General features: G+C 41.3%; 2 protein-coding genes across 2 annotated transcripts in view; one reads left to right on the top strand and one right to left on the bottom strand.

Moving 5' to 3' along the window:
- Nucleotides 1–1,470: 1,470 nt before the first annotated feature.
- Nucleotides 1,471–9,544, top strand: LOC129772402 (abl interactor 2). The gene is made up of 5 exons (XM_055776205.1): nt 1,471–1,543; nt 1,635–1,840; nt 2,124–2,911; nt 8,798–9,222; nt 9,280–9,544. Exons 2-4 carry the CDS (start codon nt 1,725–1,727, stop codon nt 9,205–9,207), a joined length of 1,314 nt encoding a protein of 437 aa, XP_055632180.1. The 5' UTR covers nt 1,471–1,543; nt 1,635–1,724; the 3' UTR covers nt 9,208–9,222; nt 9,280–9,544.
- LOC129772386 (kinesin-like protein KIF19) overlaps nt 9,355–23,484 on the bottom strand; it is a 32,082-nt gene continuing 17,952 nt past the window's right edge. Inside the window, exons 4-10 of the mRNA XM_055776204.1 lie at nt 16,969–17,049; nt 16,014–16,914; nt 15,807–15,955; nt 15,660–15,743; nt 15,470–15,599; nt 9,853–10,003; nt 9,355–9,799 (exon numbers count right to left, since the gene is read on the bottom strand). Coding sequence (XP_055632179.1) covers nt 9,610–9,799; nt 9,853–10,003; nt 15,470–15,599; nt 15,660–15,743; nt 15,807–15,955; nt 16,014–16,914; nt 16,969–17,049 — 1,686 coding nt within the window. The 3' untranslated portion in view covers nt 9,355–9,609. The remainder of the gene's footprint in view (nt 9,800–9,852; nt 10,004–15,469; nt 15,600–15,659; nt 15,744–15,806; nt 15,956–16,013; nt 16,915–16,968; nt 17,050–23,484) is intronic.

The following is a 23,484-nucleotide window of genomic DNA, read 5'->3' as shown; positions in this document are numbered from 1 at the left end:
TCTGCAGTTTATTATTCGATTCGATTAATCGCCTTAAATAATCGATTAATCGATTAATCGTCACACTGAGAGAAATAATTAGTTAGACTAATATTTCTCATTTGCTAGAAAGCCATTTGGAATCAAAAAAGTGTTCATTTCGCCTGAAAATCAATTATTATATTTTACACTGTCCTAAATTCGTAAACGAAGCTGGGTTCGCGTTGACGGCATTGAGCTTCGTTTACGAGTTTAGGGGAGCGTCAAAGTTAATGATTGATTTTCAGTTTTTTTACGTTTTTTTTTTCTCTGGGTTTGGATCGATTAATCGACGTAAATTATTCGTTCGCTTCGATTGTTGGTGGCGCAGTATTCGTTCGATTAATAATCGATTTCTGTATGAAGTATTCGATTAATCGATTAATCGAACGATTATCGGGGATTACTACTCGTGCACAAATTACGTAACGCTAAAAATGAGGGTTTTGGACCCCCTTCCCCTCCCTATGAAACAAAAAGTAACGCAAGGCGGACCCCCTCCCCCTTATGTTACGTAATACTTATGACAGACATACAGCTGTACTTGCGTTGTACTTCGAAAATTGTATGTCTGTCACCATGTACAGCGCTAGAACCATGCAAGCAGCAACTCGGTACAATCGCTGTACCTGTACCGACCTATTTTACCGCTGTATATGGCTACAGTTGTACTGTGCGCAGCGCCATAGACGGTTAGTGGTGGGTAGCATGAACAAGCAGAATCAAATCACTTGATAAACGTTTTTTTCATTGACTTTCTTTTAAGTTAATAACTCAGATTGGAAACTTTTTTGTTGTGTTTGATAGTTTAGACACTAAATAAAAACCTTTTTCATTGAAATATGTGGTGGAAATTGGAAAAATATCTGATTGTCAGTTTGACATACGGTACAATGTACAACCAAAGTATGTCTGTCATGGTACGATGGTACCTGTACAACGCTGTACACGTACAACGCAAGTACAGCTGTATGTCTGTCCCTGGTATAACGCTAATCTGTACCCAAATTCAAAGTCGTTTGAAAAGATTTCTTTAAGTAATGAGAATATCAGCGCAACGTTTGTTTATCCTATTCATGAATTGTATGAGCCTACTCCGGATTTTTTTTGTTGATAAACAGAATGTATATAAATATTTCACATGATTTGAAAAAAAAATGCTGAATTAATTTTTGAATTAAAAATTAAATTTTTCAGCAATAAAAGCACTTCCGGATGTGTGCTAGATGCGAAAGAACTGCAAAGTTTAAAGCCTCTCAAAAGCAAAGAACGAAGCGAATATGTGTTCGGCGATCATGAGCGTAGAAGCAACCCTCGTTTATCAAACTATGTGGAATCGATCAAAGCAGATAGGTCGCTTTCAAAAGTTACGCGAGATTTTCATTTTTCTATTCCCAGCATGTGTTACGTCACTTCACAACTACACTGACAACTACGCAAGCCTTTGCACTGCATGCACTATAAGACCGTGGCGCAGAAACGTCAAAAGCCAAATTTGTAGTCAATTGGTTTTCGACCGAATGGGGTTTGTGAAATAATTTTTTATGTGTACATTTGCACAAAATTTTAGGGAAAAGTTTTCTGCATTTCTAATTTGTGGTTCTGCTTCCCGTTAGTTGAGTGAGATCGCGTCGTACACGCAGTAAATCCGTACGCCGGAGATTAGGAGGAATTGGAATTCGAAAAGCAAGGAACAAATCACGAAAATGGATGATTTAATAACACTGATTCGGACGGAAATTCCGGAAGGAAGACAAAATCTTCAGGAAAGCTACACGAATCTCGAGCGGGTAGCCGAATATTGCGAGGACACTTATTACCGGTAAGTGGTGGATTAATTGTTTTTTTTTTATCTTGTTTTCAAATGTGGTACGCAAGACATGGGTGGGGTTTTAAGCATATTTGATGAAGTATGGAAGAGAAAAGCAGTTGAAACTAAACATAGCTGTACTGTAAGCACGACATTTAATGGAATTATACGCTCTGGTTGTTTCTCAGCCAAAGCACGGAAAATCGATACGCATGACAAGATTGTTTCGTTTATTGTTTATGTTTTTCTGGTAATTTGTATTCAACTTGAGAGACTCAAAAGGCTTTCTTTTTAGTTCTGACAACAAAAAATCTTCGCTGGAGGAAACTAAAAATTACACCACTCAATCTCTGGCTAGCGTCGCTTACCAAATCAATACCTTAGCATACAACTTTCTGCAATTGATGGACCTTCAAGCCACTCAGATGGCTGAAATGGAATCCCAAATGAATCATATATCTCAAACGGTAATGATTCATAAAGAAAAAGTTGCACGACGAGAAATCGGTGTGCTGACTGCGAACAAAGTTAGCACCAGACAATACAAAATTGTGGCGCCTTTAAATCCGGAGAAACCTATCAAATATGTGCGGAAGCCGATTGATTACGGCTTGCTGGATGACATTGGCCATGGCATTGCGCTAACGAACAATAATCAAAAGAAACATCGTGTGTCTAGCCAGGTTTCGATACAGTCGATATCAACCAATGTTTCGGTGGGGCCTCCACCGACCACAAAACCTCCGACACCACCGCAGATGGCCCGGAATGCTGGCCATACTGGGACACTTGGCAAGAATGCTGGCAATACCGGTACGCTCGGGAAAGCTTCGCGGGAATATCGCACTCCACCCATAGTGATTCCACCGCAAGTACCGTCGCATTATGCTCCAAATTTTCCGGTTGGACACCCCAGACGAACATCGGGTGGTGAACGTGGACCAGGATATAGTGCTCTCCCAATGCCAATGCCCCCGAGCCAAGTGGCAATGCATCATCCGCCCCAGGTGGGCATGGTGCATCCGCTTCCACCAACCATTATCCAGCACCAGTCGACATTCGATGAACGCAACAGTATGCCTCGTGAGTAATCTTTTGTATTTTTTTTTCTTTTTATTTCAAAATCGTTTATTTATAAGCTTAATAGCAGAAATTGTATGGAGCCGCTAAATCAATGTTTGTTCACATTATTTTGTTTCAAAACTATGGTTAGATGGAATCGACCGATTACTCGTAATTTACTCGAAGTTGGGGGGCAACAACTAATTAGGCTATAGACAATATAGACCAGGGGTTTTCAAATGGTGCTCCGCCGGAAATTTGTGCTCCGCTAAGTTATAGCAAATGCTCCACTTGAAAACCCACCTTGGAATAAAACAATCTTTAATTCGATTTCACAGCGCATACAGTGCTTTATTTTGTTTACTTCGGGTAAAATGCCGTGTAACTGCGGCACGCAACCGAAATATAGTTGTTCCCTGAGAGAGAGGAGCCAGCTCGCGTTTGTTGTGATCGCCCTTATGTCAGCGCGAACCAGTCACGGTGAACCAAGGGGAAGTATTGGAATATGTAGAAAATTTTAACATGATATTTTTTCGCAAGACATTTTATAAGAAAATAATGTTGACGTCGGACTACATCTTTCATTTCTATACCGCGGTGTAAGTTCAAAGCTTCGAGAACGAGAGTGTTACATTGGAGAAACAGAATTTTGAGCAATAATACCTGCCGGTTGAAAGAAATGGTATGATAACCGCTTCATTCGAAAGAAAAAATATCTACGTGTTATATGTGTGTTACTTATTGATCAAAAAATTTGTTTCCAAAGCTCAAAAATTGCTTTGAAAGCAAGCTATTGAAATCACAAAAATCTGTATATAAGCAGGTAGCAGCTCCGAAATCCTGATGAATGGAGTCACCACCAAGAGCATGTTTGTGCAAATGAAGGGCACTGGAGCATCGTGTTCGTTCAAGCAAGGCCAAAAAGGAGTCCACCGAAGAGAAGAATAGTATCGCTAAGAAGGCGACCAAGAAAGCGTCAGCATCGAGCTGGTGTGGCTGCCCGGAAGCAAAAGTCAAACAAATCCTCGAGCATCGCTGCATACAAGCCGAAGCCATAGAAATCAGAAGCAGCTTCGTTAAAAACTACCGTCGCCACACATAACGCACAACACGAGAGTGTTTTCAGCAAATCAAATCCAGTTCTTTTCAGAAAGAGTATATCAAATACTGCGCTCAAATACATTCTTTTCGTAATTTCTTCGATCAAGTGCGATCAACGTAAAATTACATCTTTCGAGAACTTATAAGGGGTACAATGAATCTTGAGAAAAACAAACGGGAAGTGGGTATTGTGAGGAAGGGCAGAGTGCTTATTAAGAATGCAGACACAGCATCATTTTGATGGAACCTATTCTTATTTCCATCGGACACAAACAAAATTCCCTCAAAATGCACCTGGGAGAAATCAATGTTGACTCTTTTCATTGGGAGATTAGCGCTTATTTTGTATATTCCACATACGCTGCATATTCAAATTGTATCGGAGAATATACAATTATGGCTCACATTGCAAAAATCGATTCACCGAGCTTGCAGCAATAAATCAAACTGGAACCAGTTAAAGAATGAAAGAATTCACGAAAATTGAATGAACGATCGGAAAAAGTCACAAATGAGCGCAAAACACCCATTAATTCACACAAGAACTCCACCGGTAAGCAAATCATAAAAATCAGTTTACTTCTTATTTCGGATATTTTTTAGAAATCATCGAAATAGTTCTTTTAGACAACTATATCGGAATTATCAAAAGTAAAAAAAAAACTTGTTCGAATGAGCCGATGCTGCTGGAAGTCATGATGTGGGCTGACCTGGTACATATTTTATTATTTCCTGATCATGTAAGTGCTCAAATTTTTATCCCCCATATATTCCTGTTAGGCGTAGTCCTAAATCAAAAATAAAATCGCGGATAAAAACGCACAAATGATCTCACAAACAAAAGTTCACGTCAAGTTTCAACACTTTTCTTATAAATGAATGACAACAACTTGCTTGATTGAAATTGTCCGATTTGAATTTTCTTGATGAGAATTCGTAAAAAGAATAAGAAGAAAACAAACTATCTGTCATTCAGCTGGCTCCTCTCTCTCAGGTTGTTCCCAGTTAGGTAATGTCAATGCAAGTAGGATTTGTTTTGTTGATGGAAAAATGTAGGTGCTCCATCTATTTTTTTTTGCTATAAAAAGTGCTCTGCCATAAAAACAGGAAGTGGGTTATATCTATGGTATAACCGCAAGGGTGACGTAGGACTATCGTTGATTTAGAGATCATTTGTTTGAAGTTGAATCTAAATCCATCCTGAATGAATGAATAAATAAATATTTGGGTGACTTAAAAAACGAGAGTGTTACGTTGGAGACTCAAGGTTTTATGCATCCAATATTGGATACAAAAAACCTTGTTCTGAAGAATAATCTTCAGAAGCTTTCCTGCTAACTGCACTTGATTGACAAATCACAAAACCAAATGTATGTGGTCGCAGTATTATATGGATAGAAAACATTAAAATAAACTCGCTTGAATGTAATTTTCAATTCCAAGGGGAACTGGCAGATTATTTTTCAGCAACGATCATTTCTTTCCAGGTTTCCTCTCGATAACTAGCAAATGAAAAGAGTTGCGCGCGTGTATGTGTGTGGGTGTGGCGGCTGCTTCTATGTCTTCCCGAGGAACCGTATTTCGATGCTGATACTCTCTTGGTCACGAGAGTATCAGCATCGGCTTTTCTGCGCTCCCTCACAGTTAAAACAAATTGATTGCATTTCAGGTCAGGTCAGGCCAGGTAATGAATCCCTCGATCCCTCGCCGTTCAGCTCGTTCAGTAACGATGTTGAATATCATTTCAGTATGCTTTTCGTGCGTGATTGAATCGAGAGAAGGTGTGGTTTACGATGGCAATTTGGAAGGCAAACTAGAGGAGAATGAACTCTCTGAGTATGAAAATTTCGGCGACTGAGCAATAATCGATTGAAAATTATATAATTTTCGCGATACGAAACATTTTCCGTTTTTCATGTTATGCATCCAATATTGGATACGAAAATATCCTACTGATGGGAAAGAATAATCTTCAGAAGCTTTCCAGCTAATTACACTTGATTGAAAAATTACGAAATCAAATGTATTTGGTCGCTGTGTTCGCCATATAATTTGAAAACATTAAAATAAACTCTTTCGCATGGATGTATTCTTCAATTTCCAGGGAACTGGCAGATTATTTTTCAGCAACGATTAGATCTTTTCGGAATTTTCTCGATGCTGTATGGCATCCAAACGAAAATTCTCGTTTTAGTTTGGCCTGTAAAAAACTTTTCGAAACTCTAATCCATCAAATTTGGAGCCCTGAAAAGGGCCGTTGATTATATGCTAAGCTAATATAGCACCCTTTCCTTGGATTCGATGGGCCAGCTGAATGTCCTTGGGCATGATGTGACGCGTTTTGCGTGGATAGCACACAAATTTGTATCTTCGAATAAGCCTCCTGCAGCGTCATAACCGCGGAACTTTGGAAGCGCAAGTCTGTTTTGAAGTCCTGAGCAATTCCACGATCCAAAAGCTGCAAAGGTAGCTTGCGGATCAGCAATTCGGTCGACTTCCGATAGCGATGAATTTCACGCAAAGTTCCCGGTCGATAGCGATGTGGCTTCTTCACCTATCCTGCGGCTGGTGCGCTTATCCGAGGTGCTTTCGTGTGCCTTACCACTGAAAGACTAACTAGCTATCTGCTTGGTCCCAAACAAACGAGTCGTCACGGTGCGAGAGTAGAGTAAGAAATGAACGAAAGCAAGGGAAGTGTCGTTTTATAAAACATAAAAGAATCGAATGTAAACCTCACCCTCTTTATTGTATAAGCTTACTGTATACTCACGAATATAATAAGGGTGGGATTTAGATTTTATACTTTTATGGTTTATAAAATGACGCTTCCTTTGCTTTAGTTCATTTCTTATTCTACTCTCGCACCGTGAGGACTCGAGCTCGTTAGTCTTTCGCAGACAGCTCGTTAGTCATTCGGTGGTAAGGCACACGAAGTCAGCTCGGATAAGCGCACCAGTAGCAGGATAGGTGGAGAAGCCACATCGCTATCGACCGGGAACTTTGCGTGAAATTCATCGCTATCGGAAGTCGACCAAATTGCTGATCCGCAAGCTACCTTTGCAGCATTTGGTTCGTGGAATTGCTCAGGACTTCAAAACCGACTTGCGCTTCCAAAGTTCCGCGGCTATGACGCTGCAGGAGGCTTATTCGAAGATACCAATTTGTGTGCTATCCATGCAAAACGCGTCACATCATGCCCAAGGACATCCAGCTGGCCCATCGTATCCGAGGAGAGCTTGCTATATTAGCTTAGCATATAATCAACGGCCCTTTTCAGGGCTCCAAATTTGATGGAAAAGTTTTTTTAGAAAAGTTTTTTACAGGCCGAACTGAAAGGAGCATTTAGCGAAAATCGTGGTTTCGATAATAATTCGTTACCGATAGGTGCCATGGATATGGATTTCTTAATGAAGAATATGAAATACATGACATGATGTAGTGAATATATCCGAAGAAATCACTTTGGTGAAACTGCATTATAAAATTATTTGTGTACGAATGCCGCAATCGATAGTCGACTCTAATTTGCGTTGGGTAATTTCCTCGGAGGACTCGATTCCTCCTTTGAACATTAATAATCTCTTTCTGGCAAAACGATGTGGTATGAATCACATTATTTGAATGATAGAATGAAGAAGTTTTCTGCCAATTTCCTTCAACCTCCAAACGTATCTTTCTCCCGTTTGTCGTTTTCGCGTTCGCTAATCCTTTCTCACAACACCCATTTCTAGTTTGAGAAATTGTTGAGTAAACATTGTTTGCCAGTGCGCGTAGAGCGGGAATTCCTGAAGATTCATTGCACCTCTAATAAATTGCCGAAAGACGTGGTCTTACGTTGATCGCACTTGATTGAAAAAATCCAAAACGAAATGTATTTGGTCGCAGCATTATATGAGTAGAAAGCAAATAATCGCACGAAAATGACTTGATTTTCGCGATGTAAAACATTTTCCGTTTTTCATGTTATGCATCCAACATTGGATACGAAAATTTCCACTGATGGGGAAAAAATATTCAGAAGCGTTCCTGTTAATTGCGATTGATTGAAAAATAACAAAACCAAATGTATTTGGTTGCAGTGTTATATGGATAGAAAACATTAAAATAAACTATTTCGCATGAATGTATTTTTCAATTCCCAGGGGAACTGGCAGATTATTTTTCAGCAATGAGAATTCCGCACGTGTATGTGTGTGTGTGTGGCGGCTGCTCCGATGTTTCAAGCGGAACCGTGGCATCACTCCTCCTGATGGATTCCCTTTTGGCCTTAGGTGCACAAACAGGCTCTTGGTGACACCGTTCATCAGCGCTTTCATGATAAACGAAATTAGCTTCACAACAACAGCGACAACATGCTCCAATCGCTGTTCAATCATAACTGAGTGGGTTTACGAGCGGCGCTCGCTTATATACCGATTGGTGATTTCAATAGCCTGTTTTGAAAGCAATTTTAAGACTATTGAAACAAGTTTTTGGATGAAAAAGTAACAAGTATATGACGCGTAGACATTTTATCTTTCAAATGAAGTGTTTATCATACCATTTCGTTCAGTTGTTTAAGAGCTATTAACGCTCAAAATCTCGGTCTCCAGCGTAACGCTTTCGTTCTCGAAACTTTGGTTTTACACCCCGGTATAGAAATGAAAGACGTAGTCCTACGTCAAAACAAAAAGCACAACGAAGAATAAACCAATCAACTTCGATATTTTTGCGGAGAGTCGAACAATAGGCGTCCGGCTTTTTATACTACTTATCTTTCGTATTTCTTATTACAATTCTTAATTTTTATTCAACTCTTCCCCGTAGCGCCACCGTCTCCATTAACGGTAACGCATGAAATGCCCGACCATGGTCACATTGGAATGCACACACTGAGCCGTAACTTGCCTCGTCCGGGCTCCCAGTCACCTCCACTGCCTCCTCCACCACCGCCAGAGGAATCCGATCATGCTGACTTTGGGCGTCCTAGAAACACTCAGAGCTTGGTCGCTCCGATTGTTCCCGATGACCAGAATTTGCCCGGTTGGGTTCCTAAGAACTATATCGAGAAGGTCGTTGCTATTTACGATTACTATGCCGATAAGGATGATGAGCTGAGTTTTCAGGAAAGTTCAGTGCTGTACGTGTTGAAGAAAAACGACGACGGATGGTGGGAAGGAGTGATGGACGGGGTCACTGGACTGTTCCCGGGAAATTACGTCGAACCTTGCGTATAAGTGTTCTTCATGATGGTAGGTTTGGTTAAACTTACGCTAGAATATTCATAATTATTTTGTTTTTTCTTGTAGATGCAAAGTTGGTTGGTTGAACTGCTATTTATCCGTAATTTAGTAAAACATTATATAATAATTGTAGCTTATAGACAACCACGATATGTGCTCCAATGAATTTGCGAGTGTTATACGCATATATTTGTTTCCGGATCATTTGAAATTATGTCTCATTTACAGCATTATAAGTACACAAATATTTCTTGTAGATATAATAATAATAATCTGCACGACGCGCAGTCATATTGAGAACAAATATAATCTTTTGCTGGGCTTCGTACAACCCGGACAGCCATAATTTATTTTATTGAGAGAAAGCCATCTAACAATCATTGCCACCATCGAACATTAATCGTCACTCGAGGTGCTTTGGGTGCTGCCATAACTGCTGCGAAGTCGATTGATGGACGGTAACTTGGGCCCGACTGGAGGGCCCATCACTCGGTCAGGATTAATGAGATTGCCCTCGGCGTCGATCGGGGGAAGTGGAGAAGGGGACCATTCCGAACCAGAGCTCGAGCTTCCCGGAGAATTGGGTCTGTAAAAAGCCATTTCTTGAGTAAAATATTTGTTATTTTGAACCATACATACCCTCGTTCCCTGTGGTAAATTGGAGGCAATTTGGTGTCGTAATACTCGCGGCTAGCGGTCTGCATTCCACTAGTGTATGTACTTGCATGAATCTCCTGCTGATAGAGTGCATACATTTCACGGAGATCGTCCGGGAGCTCTACTTTGCCATCTGGAAAGGAAAATTTTCGATTAGGAATTTTCGGAACGAGAGGAAGCGACGAGTGTCGAGCGAACTTGGAAAAACTTGAAACGATACCGATTGAAATGAAGGCAGCAAACACATCTCTTTATGGAAAAAAGCGCTGACTAGAAGAGAAAGAGTGTGAGGAGATAGAGCTGCTTTACCGTTCTCGAGAATCACGGAAGTTCTTCAAGAAATTAAACGCTTCGCACAAAGCCTTCGTGCCACGGGCCGGAATGTGTAGGAACAAGGAAGGAGGCATCTTGACTAACGAACGCGAGGTGATCGCAAGGTAGAGGCAGCACTACAATAAACACCTGAACAGCCCGCAGACCGGAGACCCAGACGGCGTTGATGATGACTAAATACATACTAGCAGGAGGAACTGATCGTAAATGAATTCTTCTTGGTAGTAGTGTTGTGATCGACTGTGTGCCTACTATGGGCTTCGCAAATCCTTGAGGTCCAACAAACTCCGACTCTGTACGAAGTGTACCATGTACAAATTCCTGATTCTACCGGTCGTACTCGTACATGGACAATGCTCGAAGAGAACTCACAAGCACTTGGTGTTTTCGAACGCCGAATGCTCTGAACAATATACGGTGGTGTACAGGAAAACGGAGCGTGGAGAAGATGAATGAACCACGAACTAACGCAACTCTACGGCGAACTCGGCATCCAGAATGTCGTCAAGGCCGGACGATTGCTATGAGCAGGGCATGTTACAAAATTTACGGACAGTACCCCTACGAAGAGGGTGTAAACACCGAGTTCACTGGCAGAACAATGTTGTGAATAAAATCCAATCTCTTCAGGGCTGGAAGCCGATGATAGTCTGGTTCCGTAACTCCTATCCCAACGCTCCCTAGCGCTTTAACACCGTCCGAGGTGGTCTGCGCATCGAATGTTCAGTAGTTCTGTGTAATTTATCGTAGCATACCGTTTTTGATCCCAGCCTCTGGTTTCATGCTAGTGAATTCCGGACACCAGTGGGAGTTCCTGACCGACAATTTCATGAAGGAGGTTGATAGGCTCGGTAAGGGAGACCCTTCCCCGTTCGGTATCAACCAAAGGGGGAGTAGTTGCTGAGGAGTACTCTCGAAAAGTTGAGGAACGGATCAATGAACCTGTTGGAGCAAACCTGAACGAGCAGTGGAAGCACATCCACGACACGGTCAGTTCTGAAGCGCGAAAAATGTTGTGCCTAAGCGTTGGAAACAACATTCCGAGGTTCTGTTAAATGGCGAGACAAGCAGAATAGTTCATGGGAAGAGGAGAGAGAGAGTAGAGTTAAAAAAGCACAAAGTAGCTGGCAAGGAGAGCATTCAAGCCTGAAAGTTCGGCTTGAGTGCTCTCCTTCCCAGCTACTTTGTGTTTTTCCAACTCTACTCTCTCTCTCCTCTTCTCATGAACTATTCGGCTTGCCTCGCCAAAAAAAAGTCAGTGCATGTTGACAAACGGAGACCCTCCCCCAAGAGCGCTGGACGGCATTGACATCCACCTTCCGTATGCAATTCTGGATCCTCGTGGTCAGCTGCTTGATGCCTGTGGCCCGCCAATTATACACCAGGGCACTGAGGGAGCCGAAAGAATCCTCAATCGGGCGGCACTGGGGCAAGTCTGTCGGGTTCCGTTCGTTGGGTACGTATCTGTTTCTCCTCGAGGTACGTCAATGTATTCATGGTGGATTGGGAAGAGGCCTTGTCCGGCCAGAAGACGTACTTCCCACCAGAATGATGCTCTTTTAACACATTGTGGACCGCTCACGAGTTTTCTCGTGTTTCACGTTCCGTCTATCACGGATGGATCACGAAATAACCCGTGTTTTCTACACTTTTTGTTTATATCCTTGGTCTGCCAAGAATCTAACAAGGCCTATCCATGGCTCGCCTTCATCTCATCCACACCGAAGGAAACGAGCTCATTCGTGGAATCCGAACAAATGAAGCGTCCAAGTTTGCCCCAAAACGTGCGGTCCTTAATGTGTTAAGAACGGAATCAGAATCTTCTCCAGGCACTCCTCCTGGTATACCTGGTATACCGCCTTGTCGCTGGTATAGTACTGGTCATTGCCAGGAATGTGGGACTTTGACAGCAGAAAATAAAAAAATGGGAAAAAAGGAAGTTCTTCCATTTTCATGAATTTAAACCGTTGAGAGATTAGTGAATTGTGATGTATAGCATATCAAACGAATCCTAGAGAATTTCCGATTCGATTGGTATGCGAATCATGAGAATTCGTTTACAGTGAAAATAGTTATTAGCGTTAAATTTATTTCATAAAAACGTGACTTGTTTTCTGATTTGGCACCCTTCCTGAAAGACGTAGTTCTACGTCAACAAACGAGCAACCCGTTTTTAGGGAGCCCAGAGAGCAATTCTCTCGGTGAGAAAAAAATACGCTCTTTACTTTTCTTACAGGAAGGTATTGAAATCATTCTCTCTTTTTTTTTTGTTGAACACCCGTTGTAGTGTTATTTATCGGATCATCCTGAGACTATGGGTTGAGGAAGAATTGCCTTCGGACTGGTTGAAAGCTCATATCCCAATTTACAAGAAGGAACACTGTCTTGACTGTAGCAATTATCGAGGCATCACCCTTCTCAATTCCGCATACAAGCTTTTCTCCCGCATCCTGTTCTACAGACTGAGGACGTTGCAAGAATCCTTTGTTGGCGATTACCAATGCGGATTGCGAGAGGGGCGTTCCACATCGAACTAAATGTGCACCTGGCGACTGATCTTCGATAAGTTCCAAGAATACAACTTGCAGACACATCATTTAATAGCGAAATGTCGGCCTATAGCCCCAAAGGTAAAGTTAGTGATCGTTTTAGATTTGATTTATTTAAACTATAACGTGCTCGTCAAAAATTAGATTTCATTATTATACGAAGATCGTCACAGGATGTGCTTACTGATCTGCCGTGATCTCGCAAAGTGACGCAAGCGCCAAAATTGACATTTTACTTTTTATGTTATAAATCGATAAAGAATACCAAATCCTTTCAAACGACTGCGAAGTTTTATAGAAATGTGGAAAAATGACCCCGTAAAAGCTTCAAAACGGAATGGCGTAAGCTCCATTTCCACTGTGATGTGGCGCAAGCGCCATTTCCCTTATAATGTGACGTAATTTGGAATCTTATGCGATATGATTTTTAATCCGTTCTGATGGCATAGAATGAACGAGAAGAGACAAAACATTTCAAATAACAACATCAATCAAGGGACAAAGCATCTTAACGATGTTCACTTACCTCACTTGCTCAATGTCTTTTTCGGATGAATTGAAGCTGAGAGTTGATCGAAGGGTAATGTCTAAAATCTCCATCGAAACGCATCTTATATCAAAACTCAGAACATCCTCGCGTAAACTGTATTTGCTTTACATCGGATAATTTCGGACGGCATTATCTTATTCAACACGGATGTTTTCAATTGCATTTGGATTGGAATAGAAGATGCTGTCAATAGTTATTACAATCGGGTTCTCAACTACGTTGGCCCGCTCGACACACGTTACAAAGACGGAAATGTGCAGAACTCTTCTCTCTGATGCTACCTCTTGCTCTACTCAACGGTGGCATGTTGTAGAAAATATTTGGAAACAGATTCTCCCATACTTTGATGGATGAACGCCAATCGGTTGTGGAAACAGCGATTAAAATTTGCTGTTTCCACAACAAACTGGCGTTGGTAACATAGCTTAAATAAAACTGCATTTTTTCAAAAATCGAGCAGATGGCAATGTTTTTCCATCAATTGTACACAATTTGTACAGATCAGATTTTCGCAATGTACGCATATGCTGATTATACATGCAATTTTGCGAAAAGTCTCGTACTGAAAATTTCTCCCTCTGGCGCTTGCGTCACTTTGCGAGATTACGGCAGTGATGGTGTGCGACCGTAGGCGAAGCTTCATGTTAATATGTATTGTTCTCAAAGTTCTGTAACCCTAAACCAATTACAGCAAAAGATCGATCCATTTCATTATCATTCTAGGGCAGGATCAATAAATATAAATTGGCATTTATTGATTCGAAAAAAAATATAGTAGGTTGTGTTCAAGACACGACCACATTGTTGACGTAGAACTACGCTGTGGTTTGATTCAAGCCGCTTGTTTATAACTGCGGATATTATTTTATAATGCAACGAAAATCTTGAAACATCCATTCTACCAGTTTGGTCGCTCTGAAATGGTTTTTTAATTGTACAATCATTTGATGATAATTGTTTGATGATTCATTCTTGTGCTCGTAGAACAATACTTTGCTCAAGATAAGCGCAGCTGTCATCCTTAGTGGAGAAAGTTTTGCTACTGGCAAGCGAAACCACAATGTTAACTGCTTGGAAAAAGGCTGAATATTTGCCTCAACAGAGATTCATTACTAATACCCTAGCGTAAATATTTCCCTCCCGCCATCTTCCCTCCTTGTTTATATTTAGCATTACGACTGCATAATTTGCAACACAAAACAATCGGCAATCATAGCATAAAAATGGCATCGTTACAGGGCCAATGCACACGGGAGCAGATACAAATGGGGTTTCAGCGTAGCGAAGATGCACTATTTTTACGTACGGGTTATGAAGCACGCACGTACGCACACAAATATCCATATATCGATGGGTTGAAGCAACTAAATATACACACACTTATCTCCATTCTGCGCTCTGCTCAACAGAAGCCCTTGCTGTTAATATTGCCAGTCTACATTAGCTTAGCTATCATCCTCTGTGGAGAGAGTTTTCCTATCGTCATGCCAAACCAAATCACTGACAAAATTCCAGATCATTTATTTTCTTGGTGAGCTGATGATAGCCTAGCTTGATGATTACCCACACAATTGTGTAGTCCAGAACCTTAATGCAATGGCCTGGATGCAATGATTGCAATGTCGGAGACATCAGCGAGTGAGTAATTTGGTCGCGTCCACAGCTCAATCCGAAACGAAGACATGTGATGACGCAAAACAAGGAAGAACATGCGATTGTCATTGCTTTGAATACAGAACGATACTGAAAGTTTACTTCCTTGCTTGAGACTTTAAACTTCTTCAGTTCATACGTCTCTAACTTTCAGGAAGGCTCTTGGAAAACTTTACTTTATCCATCATATTACTCCTCCACCCCCATTGCCTTGAGAAAGGCATTCGATCCCTCGCCGCCCAGCTCGCCCAGCAACGATGTTGTTCAGTCGATTTCCTCACGAAAAATGAAAGTTTGCCTCAGCGAGATCCACTGTTTATACTTTAGGCAAATATTCGACCTTATCATGAAAATCTGTCGCTCAAACGAAATCTCTTTCCAGCGCGTTGACTTCAGCTTTTCACTGTTGACATAAGTTCAATATACCACAGACAAACGCGCAACTTGTGTTTTCCATTGAACAATAATGTCCACATTGTTGTTGCAACAGTAAAAAAAATCAGTTTTAACTTGCCTTCAAGTATTCTTCTCTGCGTGCTAATGATATCTTCACACAACCTCCGTTGTCGTTCTGCTCGCAAAAGTTGAAGATCTCGTCGCCTAAGTTCCGCCTGGCGAGCCAAACGCTCGGCTTGGAGTGAAACCTTGTAAATTGGTCGTTAATGAGAACAGTGAGTGAGTGTCACAGAATCATATCCACGTACCTTATCAGCTTCCAGTTCGTGAACCCGACATAACAAAGACAAAAGTTCACGTTCTTCATCGCTGCTAATCCTCTCCGGAAGTTGCTAGTAATTAAAAAAATAGATGAAATTTTAATTAGCAAAAATCAGTAGATGATGGATTCTCACGTCCTCCAAGGCCACTCCTCTTTTCCGGCATTCCTCCAACTCATGCTCAGTGGTTACTCTAATGTCTCGATAGCGCTTAACTTCTTTCTCGATAGCAGACAACTCATTCCAGGCCGATCTCAGGGCTGTACTTCCTTCGGAATCCGAATCTAAAACATACATATTATCTTGAATTAAAACATTTCAGAAAAATACTAATGAAACAACCATCATTCTCCTCCATTCGGTCGTACAGCTTCCCTTGGCGACTCTGCCAATGGGAGATCACCATGTGTTGTCGTTCGGCATCCAGCTCCAACCCTAGCAGATGACTATCCGCTTCCAGAACTCTCCGTCGGAGTCGCATTTGTTGCTTGAAAGTGTGCACTATTTGCTCTCTGAGGTGTTTCAATTCGGATTTCTTCAATAGCTCTTCTGACGAGATGTTGTTATCAGCGTTCTGAAGCTGTTGCTCCCGCTGAAGTGCGACACCACTCCGTGGTCTATCGGAAAGCATTTTTGCCTTCAACCGGCTAACCTCTTCCCGTAACTCGGCCACTAGACTCTGATACTGGGCCATCGGCAAGCCCCTGTTCTCCTCCAGTATGGTAGGATTCTGCATTCGGGTTGTGATGTGATTGGCTCGATCAGCATACACAAGAGTGTTTTTCGTTTCATCTCGGTGCTTTTCCTCGGGCGCCACATGTGCAACCATGACCGTCTTACAGCGGCCACTGAGGGCCTCCTTCAACAGGCGAGTCAGCTTCGAATCCCTGTAATTAACATATCTGGCACCACCTGCGAGGGCATTAATGCAATTACCGAGGGCGAGGAGACTGCGATTTATGTGTGCCCCCTCTTGTAGACGCTTTCCACGATTCTTAGTTTTCCGGGCACGTTCGGAACCAGCCAAATCAGTCAGGAATAGACGCCCTTGCTTGGTGCCCTCCGCTGTTCGATTGAGCACAGTGATGCTCAGTAGGGCATGACTACGGGACGATGTTTGGTTCGCTGCTGTTGGTTCCACCGTGCGAGCTTTGTTACCTTTCATCAACAGTTGGATCACTTCCTGCTTCGAAGTGGTCGAAATCTCGGACAGCCCGGCCACGGATTGGTTGCCTTTATTGTCCTTGGAAAACGGAAATCATTGTATTTTGCGTTACGCCACATGAATAATAATTACCTCTCGCAATTCTAGCGGACCGCCGGGATTCAAGAGATCCCGTATAAGCTCGTTATATATTTCCAGGTATGACAAGGAAATCTTGATGACAAAGAAGTAAATTTTTGTTTTAGTATTTATAGCGTACATCCGCATGTCAGCATTAAAACCATTCAACATTCAACTACCCACATGTGAAATATAGTTCGTTGAAAGACTCGGGTTAATTGGCGAAGAATAATTCTGATAACTATGTACTGATTTAATGTGCAAAACATAGTCATATGAATATCAGATAACGAACGGTAGGAAAATAGAACATATTTGCGTATTTAGAACGGTTCCCGGAATAAATCGCCACAGAAAACGACTGCAACAGAAACCACCGCTTATAAAATGTGTAGTAGGCTATAAATATTGTGGCGCGGTATTGTATTTCAAAACAAGAATTAACCGGGCAAACGTATCGCCCCAGGCAAACGTAACGCCCCGGGCAGACGTATACCGTCCGACGCTCGCTAGAGCTCGGTCGGACATTGCTAAAGGATCGTATCCTATGTTTCAAACTAACCGGGCAATCAGTGGATCCCAGGTTTGCGTGCGAGACACCGCCGCTTCCGACGGCGGGTCGGCGGTGGACTCGGATTGCGTCATCTTGGCGGCATGGGCCGCCTCGATTCCTTATCCTCGCCAAATGGGGACTTCGTCCCCATTACATTGTCCTCAGAATAAATTTCGAAAAACGAGAACAAGAGAATAAATTTATAATAGAAATGTGAGGCACATGATGTTTTTCCCGCGCCAAATATTTCTAGCCTACTACACTTTTTCTAAGCGGTTGTTTCTGTTGCAGTTGTTTACTGTGGCGATTTATTCCGGTCACCATTTAGAACATAAGAGAATTATATATCCAAAGTCTATTCCATCTCAGATACATCTTTCGTTCACCTTTCCTAATCGCAATCCCCAGCATTCCAATAGTCAAACCGTTGGCGAGTTCTTTTGCCGAACCACGCGCCTCCACAAACCTATCAACCGTTCCGTGCCGAAATATGGAGAGTTCATGGTGTTTTTTTTTTCAATGACAAACGGCGACCGTGGCGGCGGCTAGCGGCGCACCTATTTCGCCTCAACATTCCTATGTAATACAGCGATGAACTCCCTTGAGCCACGTCGATTATAATTAAAGCGTAATGTTTGTTTGTGTTTCGTTCGCTTACATTTGTCGAGGAAAAGTCGTTAGGAAAAATTTTGTAGCGACGAGCTTTTTTCTGTGGGTATTTATTTTATGGCATCTACCCAGTTCATGGTCAACAGGAAGCGCTAACGATTGTGTTACGTACGGGTTTGTTGTTGTTCTTGACTTTTTTTAACTCCCATCGGTAGTATACAAAGCAGATTATATTTAGATCCACTGAAAGCAATTTTCAATTGAAACATATCATATCTCTACATTGTAGAATATTCAGAATTTGATACAGCACATCAGCAGAAATAATCAATTCTTCAATACTGATTATGTGTGACCAGAAGAACGCTTGTGCGCCAGGAACGAGTTTGCTTTTACTGTTAAAAAAAAATTGATTAGGAATCATTATTTTTCTCGCGAGTCATCCATTTTCGCCGTCAATAGCCAGTCTTTTCAATAAAAGCGTGGAAAGTGTAAACGAACAATGATGCTAGGGTAGAAAAACAGGCGCGGAAATGGAATCGTGTCCAGAATTCCATAACGCTTCACCTTCCTGTGAAAAGCATAATCTCAATCTGGTTTTCCGAGAGTGTTTTTATTGGGGAATAAGCTAGTTACTAATGTCTTGTGTCTACAATTTATTATTGATAACTTGTGTCCAAGAAATAATTTTTTTTCAGAGCATGATTTCAACTTCTCAAAGTTCCTAAAAAGTTGTCCAACGAAATTTGACCGATAGTACAATTCCGTTCAATCCATTTTGAATTCATCGAGAAAATTGCGTTAACGGTAGTGAATAGGTCAATCTGTATGATGTTGTTGGATAGTTCTTTGAATGATCAATTAGATTTTTTTTCCGCTCAAATGCTTAAAACAATTCTGCTCTCTAGTATTGTCGTATGCGAATAGTTCTTATGGATTATTAATAGCGCTTTATCGGTCGATTCTCTCTATCACCCATGCTCCCGAAAAAAAAGGTTGAAAAGTCATATGGCAAATTTAATTAAGCACAGCACAGCTATTAAAACTGCACATGTTGAGCTTTATTAAAACTGTGATAAACTGTCGTGCAATTTCGTTTTTCCGCGTGGCAATCCGTCGGTCGCGTTCGCAATTGAAATAACCGATGGCCAGTGTAATATTTTACTCGGATTTCAATGGATATTTCCATCACTTGCAATTTCGCTGGCTTCCCGGCACATCGGCAATCAAATGCTTCTCAACTGACTCAAATAATCGTCACTACATGAAATTTGAATAACATTGAGGAGTTATGATGTAATGATTAATATCAAATAATTTTCAATGATTATTGCATTACTTTCAGAACATTAAGTTGGCAACTCTTTTTGATATGTGATCCATTTCGATGACTGTCACTTGAGTTCGCCTTCGCCATTTTATAAATGCTGACGTTTTTGGTTAAATTAATCACTATTGATCTCAATTTTTTTCCCGGAGAGATACTTTCTACGTCGGTTCTACTTGGAGGTTCATTTTATTCTATAGTTTTAGTTTTTGACGTAGGACTTCGTCTTTCATTTCTATACCGGGGTGTAAAACCAAAGTTTCGAGAACGAAAGCGTTACGCTGGAGACCGAGATTTTGAGCGTTAATAGCTCTTAAACAACTGAACGAAATGGTATGATAAACACTTCATTTGAAAGATAAAATGTCTACGCGTCATATACTTGTTACTTTTTCATCCAAAAACTTGTTTCAATAGTCTTAAAATTGCTTTCAAAACAGGCTATTGAAATCAAAAATCGGTATATAAGCGAGCGGCGCTCGTAAACCCACTCAGTTATGATTGAACAGCGATTGGAGCATGTTGTCGCTGTTGTTGTGAAGCTAATTTCGTTTATCATGAATGCGCTGATGAACGGTGTCACCAAGAGCCTGTTTGTGCACCTAAGGCCAAAAGGGAATCCATCAGGAGGAGAGTGATGCCACGGTTCCGCTTGAAACATCGGAGCAGCCGCCACACACACACACACACATACACGCGCGGAATTCTCGTTGCTATCATCGTTGCTGAAAAATAATCTGCCAGTTCCCCTGGGAATTGAAAAATACATTCATGCGAAATAGTTTATTTTAATGTTTTCTATCCATATAACACTGCAACCAAATACATTTGGTTTTGTTATTTTTCAATCAATCGCAATTAACAGGAAAGCTTCTGAATATTTTTTTCCCCATCAGTGGAAATTTTCGTATCCAAAACGGAAAATGTTTCACATCGCGAAAATCAAGTCATTTTCGAGCGATTATTTGCTTTCTACTCATATAATGCTTCGACCAAATATATTTCGTTTTGGATTTTTTCAATCAAGTGCGATCAACGTAAGACCACGTCTTTCGGCAATTTATTAGAGGTGCAATGAATCTTTAGGAATTCCCGCTCTACGCGCACTGGCAAACAATGTTTACTCAACAATTTCTCAAACTAGAAATGGGTGTTGTGAGAAAGGATTAGCGAACGCGAAAACGACAAACGGGAGAAAGATACGTTTGGAGGTTGAAGGAAATTGGCAGAAAACTTCTTCATTCTATCATTCAAATAATGTGATTCATACCACATCGTTTTGCCAGAAAGAGATTATTAATGCTCAAAGGAGGAATCGAGTCCTCCGAGGAAATTACCCAGCGCAAATTAGAGTCGACTATCGATTGCGGCATTCGTACACAAATAATTTTATAATGCAGTTTCACCAAAGTGATTTCTTCGGATATATTCACTACATCATGTCATGTATTTCATATTCTTCATAAGGAAATCCATATCCATGGCACCTATCGGTAACGAATTATTATCGAAACCACGATTTTCGCTAAATGCTCCTTTCAGTTCGGCCTGTAAAAAACTTTTCTGTACTCTAATCCCTCAAATTTGGAGCCCTGAAAAGGGCCGTTGATTATATGCTAAGCTAATATAGCACGCTCTCCTCGGATACGATGGGCCAGCTGGATGTCCTTGGGCATGATGTGACGCGTTTTGCATGGATAGCACACAAATTGGTATCTTCTAATAAGCCTCCTGCAGCGTCATAACCGCGGAACTTTGGAAGCGCAAGTCGGTTTTGAAGTCCTGAGCAATTCCACGAACCAAATGCTGCAAAGGTAGCTTGCGAATCAGCAATTCGGTCGATATCTGATAGCGACGAATTTCATGCAAAGTTCACGGTCGATAGCGATGTGGCTTCTCCACCTATCCTGCTACTGGTGCGCTTATTCGAGCTGACTTCGTGTGCCTTACCACCGAATGACTAACGAGCTGTCTGCGAAAGACTAACGAGCTGTCTGCGAAAGACTAATGAGCTCGAGTCCTCACGGTGCGAGAGTAGAGTAAGAAATGAACCAAAGCAAAGGAAGCGTCATTTTATAAACCATAAAAGTATAGAATCTAAATCCCACCCTTATTATATTCGTGAGTATACAGTAAGCTTATACAATAAAGAGGGTGGGGTTTACATTCGATTCTTTTCTGTTTTATAAAATGACACTTCCCTTGCTTTCGTTCATTTCTTACTCTACTCTCGCACCGTGAGGACTCGTTTCATCGGGACTAAGCAGACAGCTCGTTAGTCCTTCGGTGGTAAGGCACCACGAAAGCAGCTCGGATAAGCGCACCAGCCGCAGGAAGCGTGAAGAAGCCTCATCGCTATCGACCGGGAACTTCGCATGAAATTCGTCGCTATCAGAAGTCGACCGAATTGCTGATCCGCAAGCTACCTTTGCAGCATTTGGTTCGTGGAATTGCTCAGGACTTCAAAACCGACTTGCGCTTCCAAAGTTCCGCGGTTATGACGCTGCAGGAGTTTTTGCAGGCCAAACTGAAACGAGAATTTTCGTTTGGATGCCATACAGCATCGAGAAAATTCCGGAAAGATCTAATCGTTGCTGAAAAATAATCTGCCAGTTCCCTGGGAATTGAAGAATACATCCATGCGAAAGAGTTTATTTTAATGTTTTCTAATTATTATTAAAGCGACCAAATACATTTGATTTAGTAATTTTTCAATCAAGTGTAATTAGCTGGAAAGCTTCTGAAGATTATTCTTTCCCATCAGTAGGATATTTTCGTATCCAATATTGGATGCATAACATGAAAAACGGAAAATGTTTCGTATCGCGAAAATTATATAATTTTCAATCGATTATTGCTCAGTCGCCGAAATTTTCATACTCAGAGAGTTCATTCTCCTCTAGTTTGCCTTCCAAATTGCCATCGTAAACCACACCTTCTCTCGATTCAATCACGCACGAAAAGCATACTGAAATGATATTCTGGTGGTGAAACCGATTCATTTTTCGTGAGACGTCGTGCACAAATTACGTAACGCGATAAGGGGGGAGGGGGTAGATGTTGCGTTACTTTCTGTTTATTAGAGATAGGAAATTGCGTTACGAAGGGGGGGGGAGAGGTGGTTCAAAATTCGGATTTTTAGCGTTACGTAATTTGTGCACGACGCCTGAGGACATCGACAAGACAACATCGTTACTGAACGAGCTGAACGGCGAGGGATCGAGGGATTCATTACCTGGCCTGACCTGACCTGAAATGCAATCAGTTTGTTTTAACTGTGAGGGAGCGCAGAAAAGCCGATGCTGATACTCTCGTGACCAAGAGAGTATCAGCATCGAAATACGGTTCCTCGGAAAGACATAGAAGCAGCCGCCACACACACACATACACGTGCGCAACTCTTTTCGTTTGCTGGTTATCGAGAGGAAACCTGGAAAAAAAATGATCGTTGCTGAAAAATAATCTGCCAGTTCCCCTTGGAATTGAAAATTACATTCAAGCGAGTTTATTTTAATGTTTTCTATCCATATAATACTGCGACCACATACATTTGGTTTTGTGATTTGTCAATCAAGTGCAGTTAGCAGGAAAGCTTCTGAAGATTATTCTTCAGAACAAGGTTTTTTGTATCCAATATTGGATGCATAAAACCTTGAGTCTCCAACGTAACACTCTCGTTTTTGAAGTCACCCAAATATTTATTTATTCATTCATTCAGGATGGATTTAGATTCAACTTCAAACAAATGATCTCTAAATCAACGATAGTCCTACGTCACCTTTGCGGTTATACCATAGATATAACCCACTTCCTGTTTTTTTTTGACGTAGAACTACGCCTTCATTAAGGGTGCCAAATCGGAAAACAGGTCACGTTTTTATGAAATAAAGTTAACATTAATAACTATTTTTGCAGCGAACTGATTTTGGCGATTTACATACCAAACTAATCGGAAATTCCTTTAGATTTGTTTAAGGGGGTATTCTAGTGTAGAGACACAAATTTCGGACGTTTTTTCGAACTCCGTAAAAATAAAACA

This window comes from Toxorhynchites rutilus, chromosome 1, assembly GCF_029784135.1.
Source record: "Toxorhynchites rutilus septentrionalis strain SRP chromosome 1, ASM2978413v1, whole genome shotgun sequence".
NCBI lineage: Eukaryota > Metazoa > Arthropoda > Insecta > Diptera > Culicidae > Toxorhynchites > Toxorhynchites rutilus.
The sequence above is the reverse complement of the archived record's forward strand: the minus strand, read 5'-3'. Positions and strand labels throughout refer to the sequence as shown.

Coding starts and splice junctions, on each gene's coding strand:
- LOC129772402 (XM_055776205.1), top strand. CDS start 1,725: ATGGATGATTTAATAACACTGATTCGGACGGAAATTCCGGAAGGAAGA. Junction 1,841..2,123: donor TGCGAGGACACTTATTACCG/GTAAGTGGTGGA, acceptor CTTTCTTTTTAG/TTCTGACAACAAAAAATCTT. Junction 2,912..8,797: donor TGAACGCAACAGTATGCCTC/GTGAGTAATCTT, acceptor TCTTCCCCGTAG/CGCCACCGTCTCCATTAACG.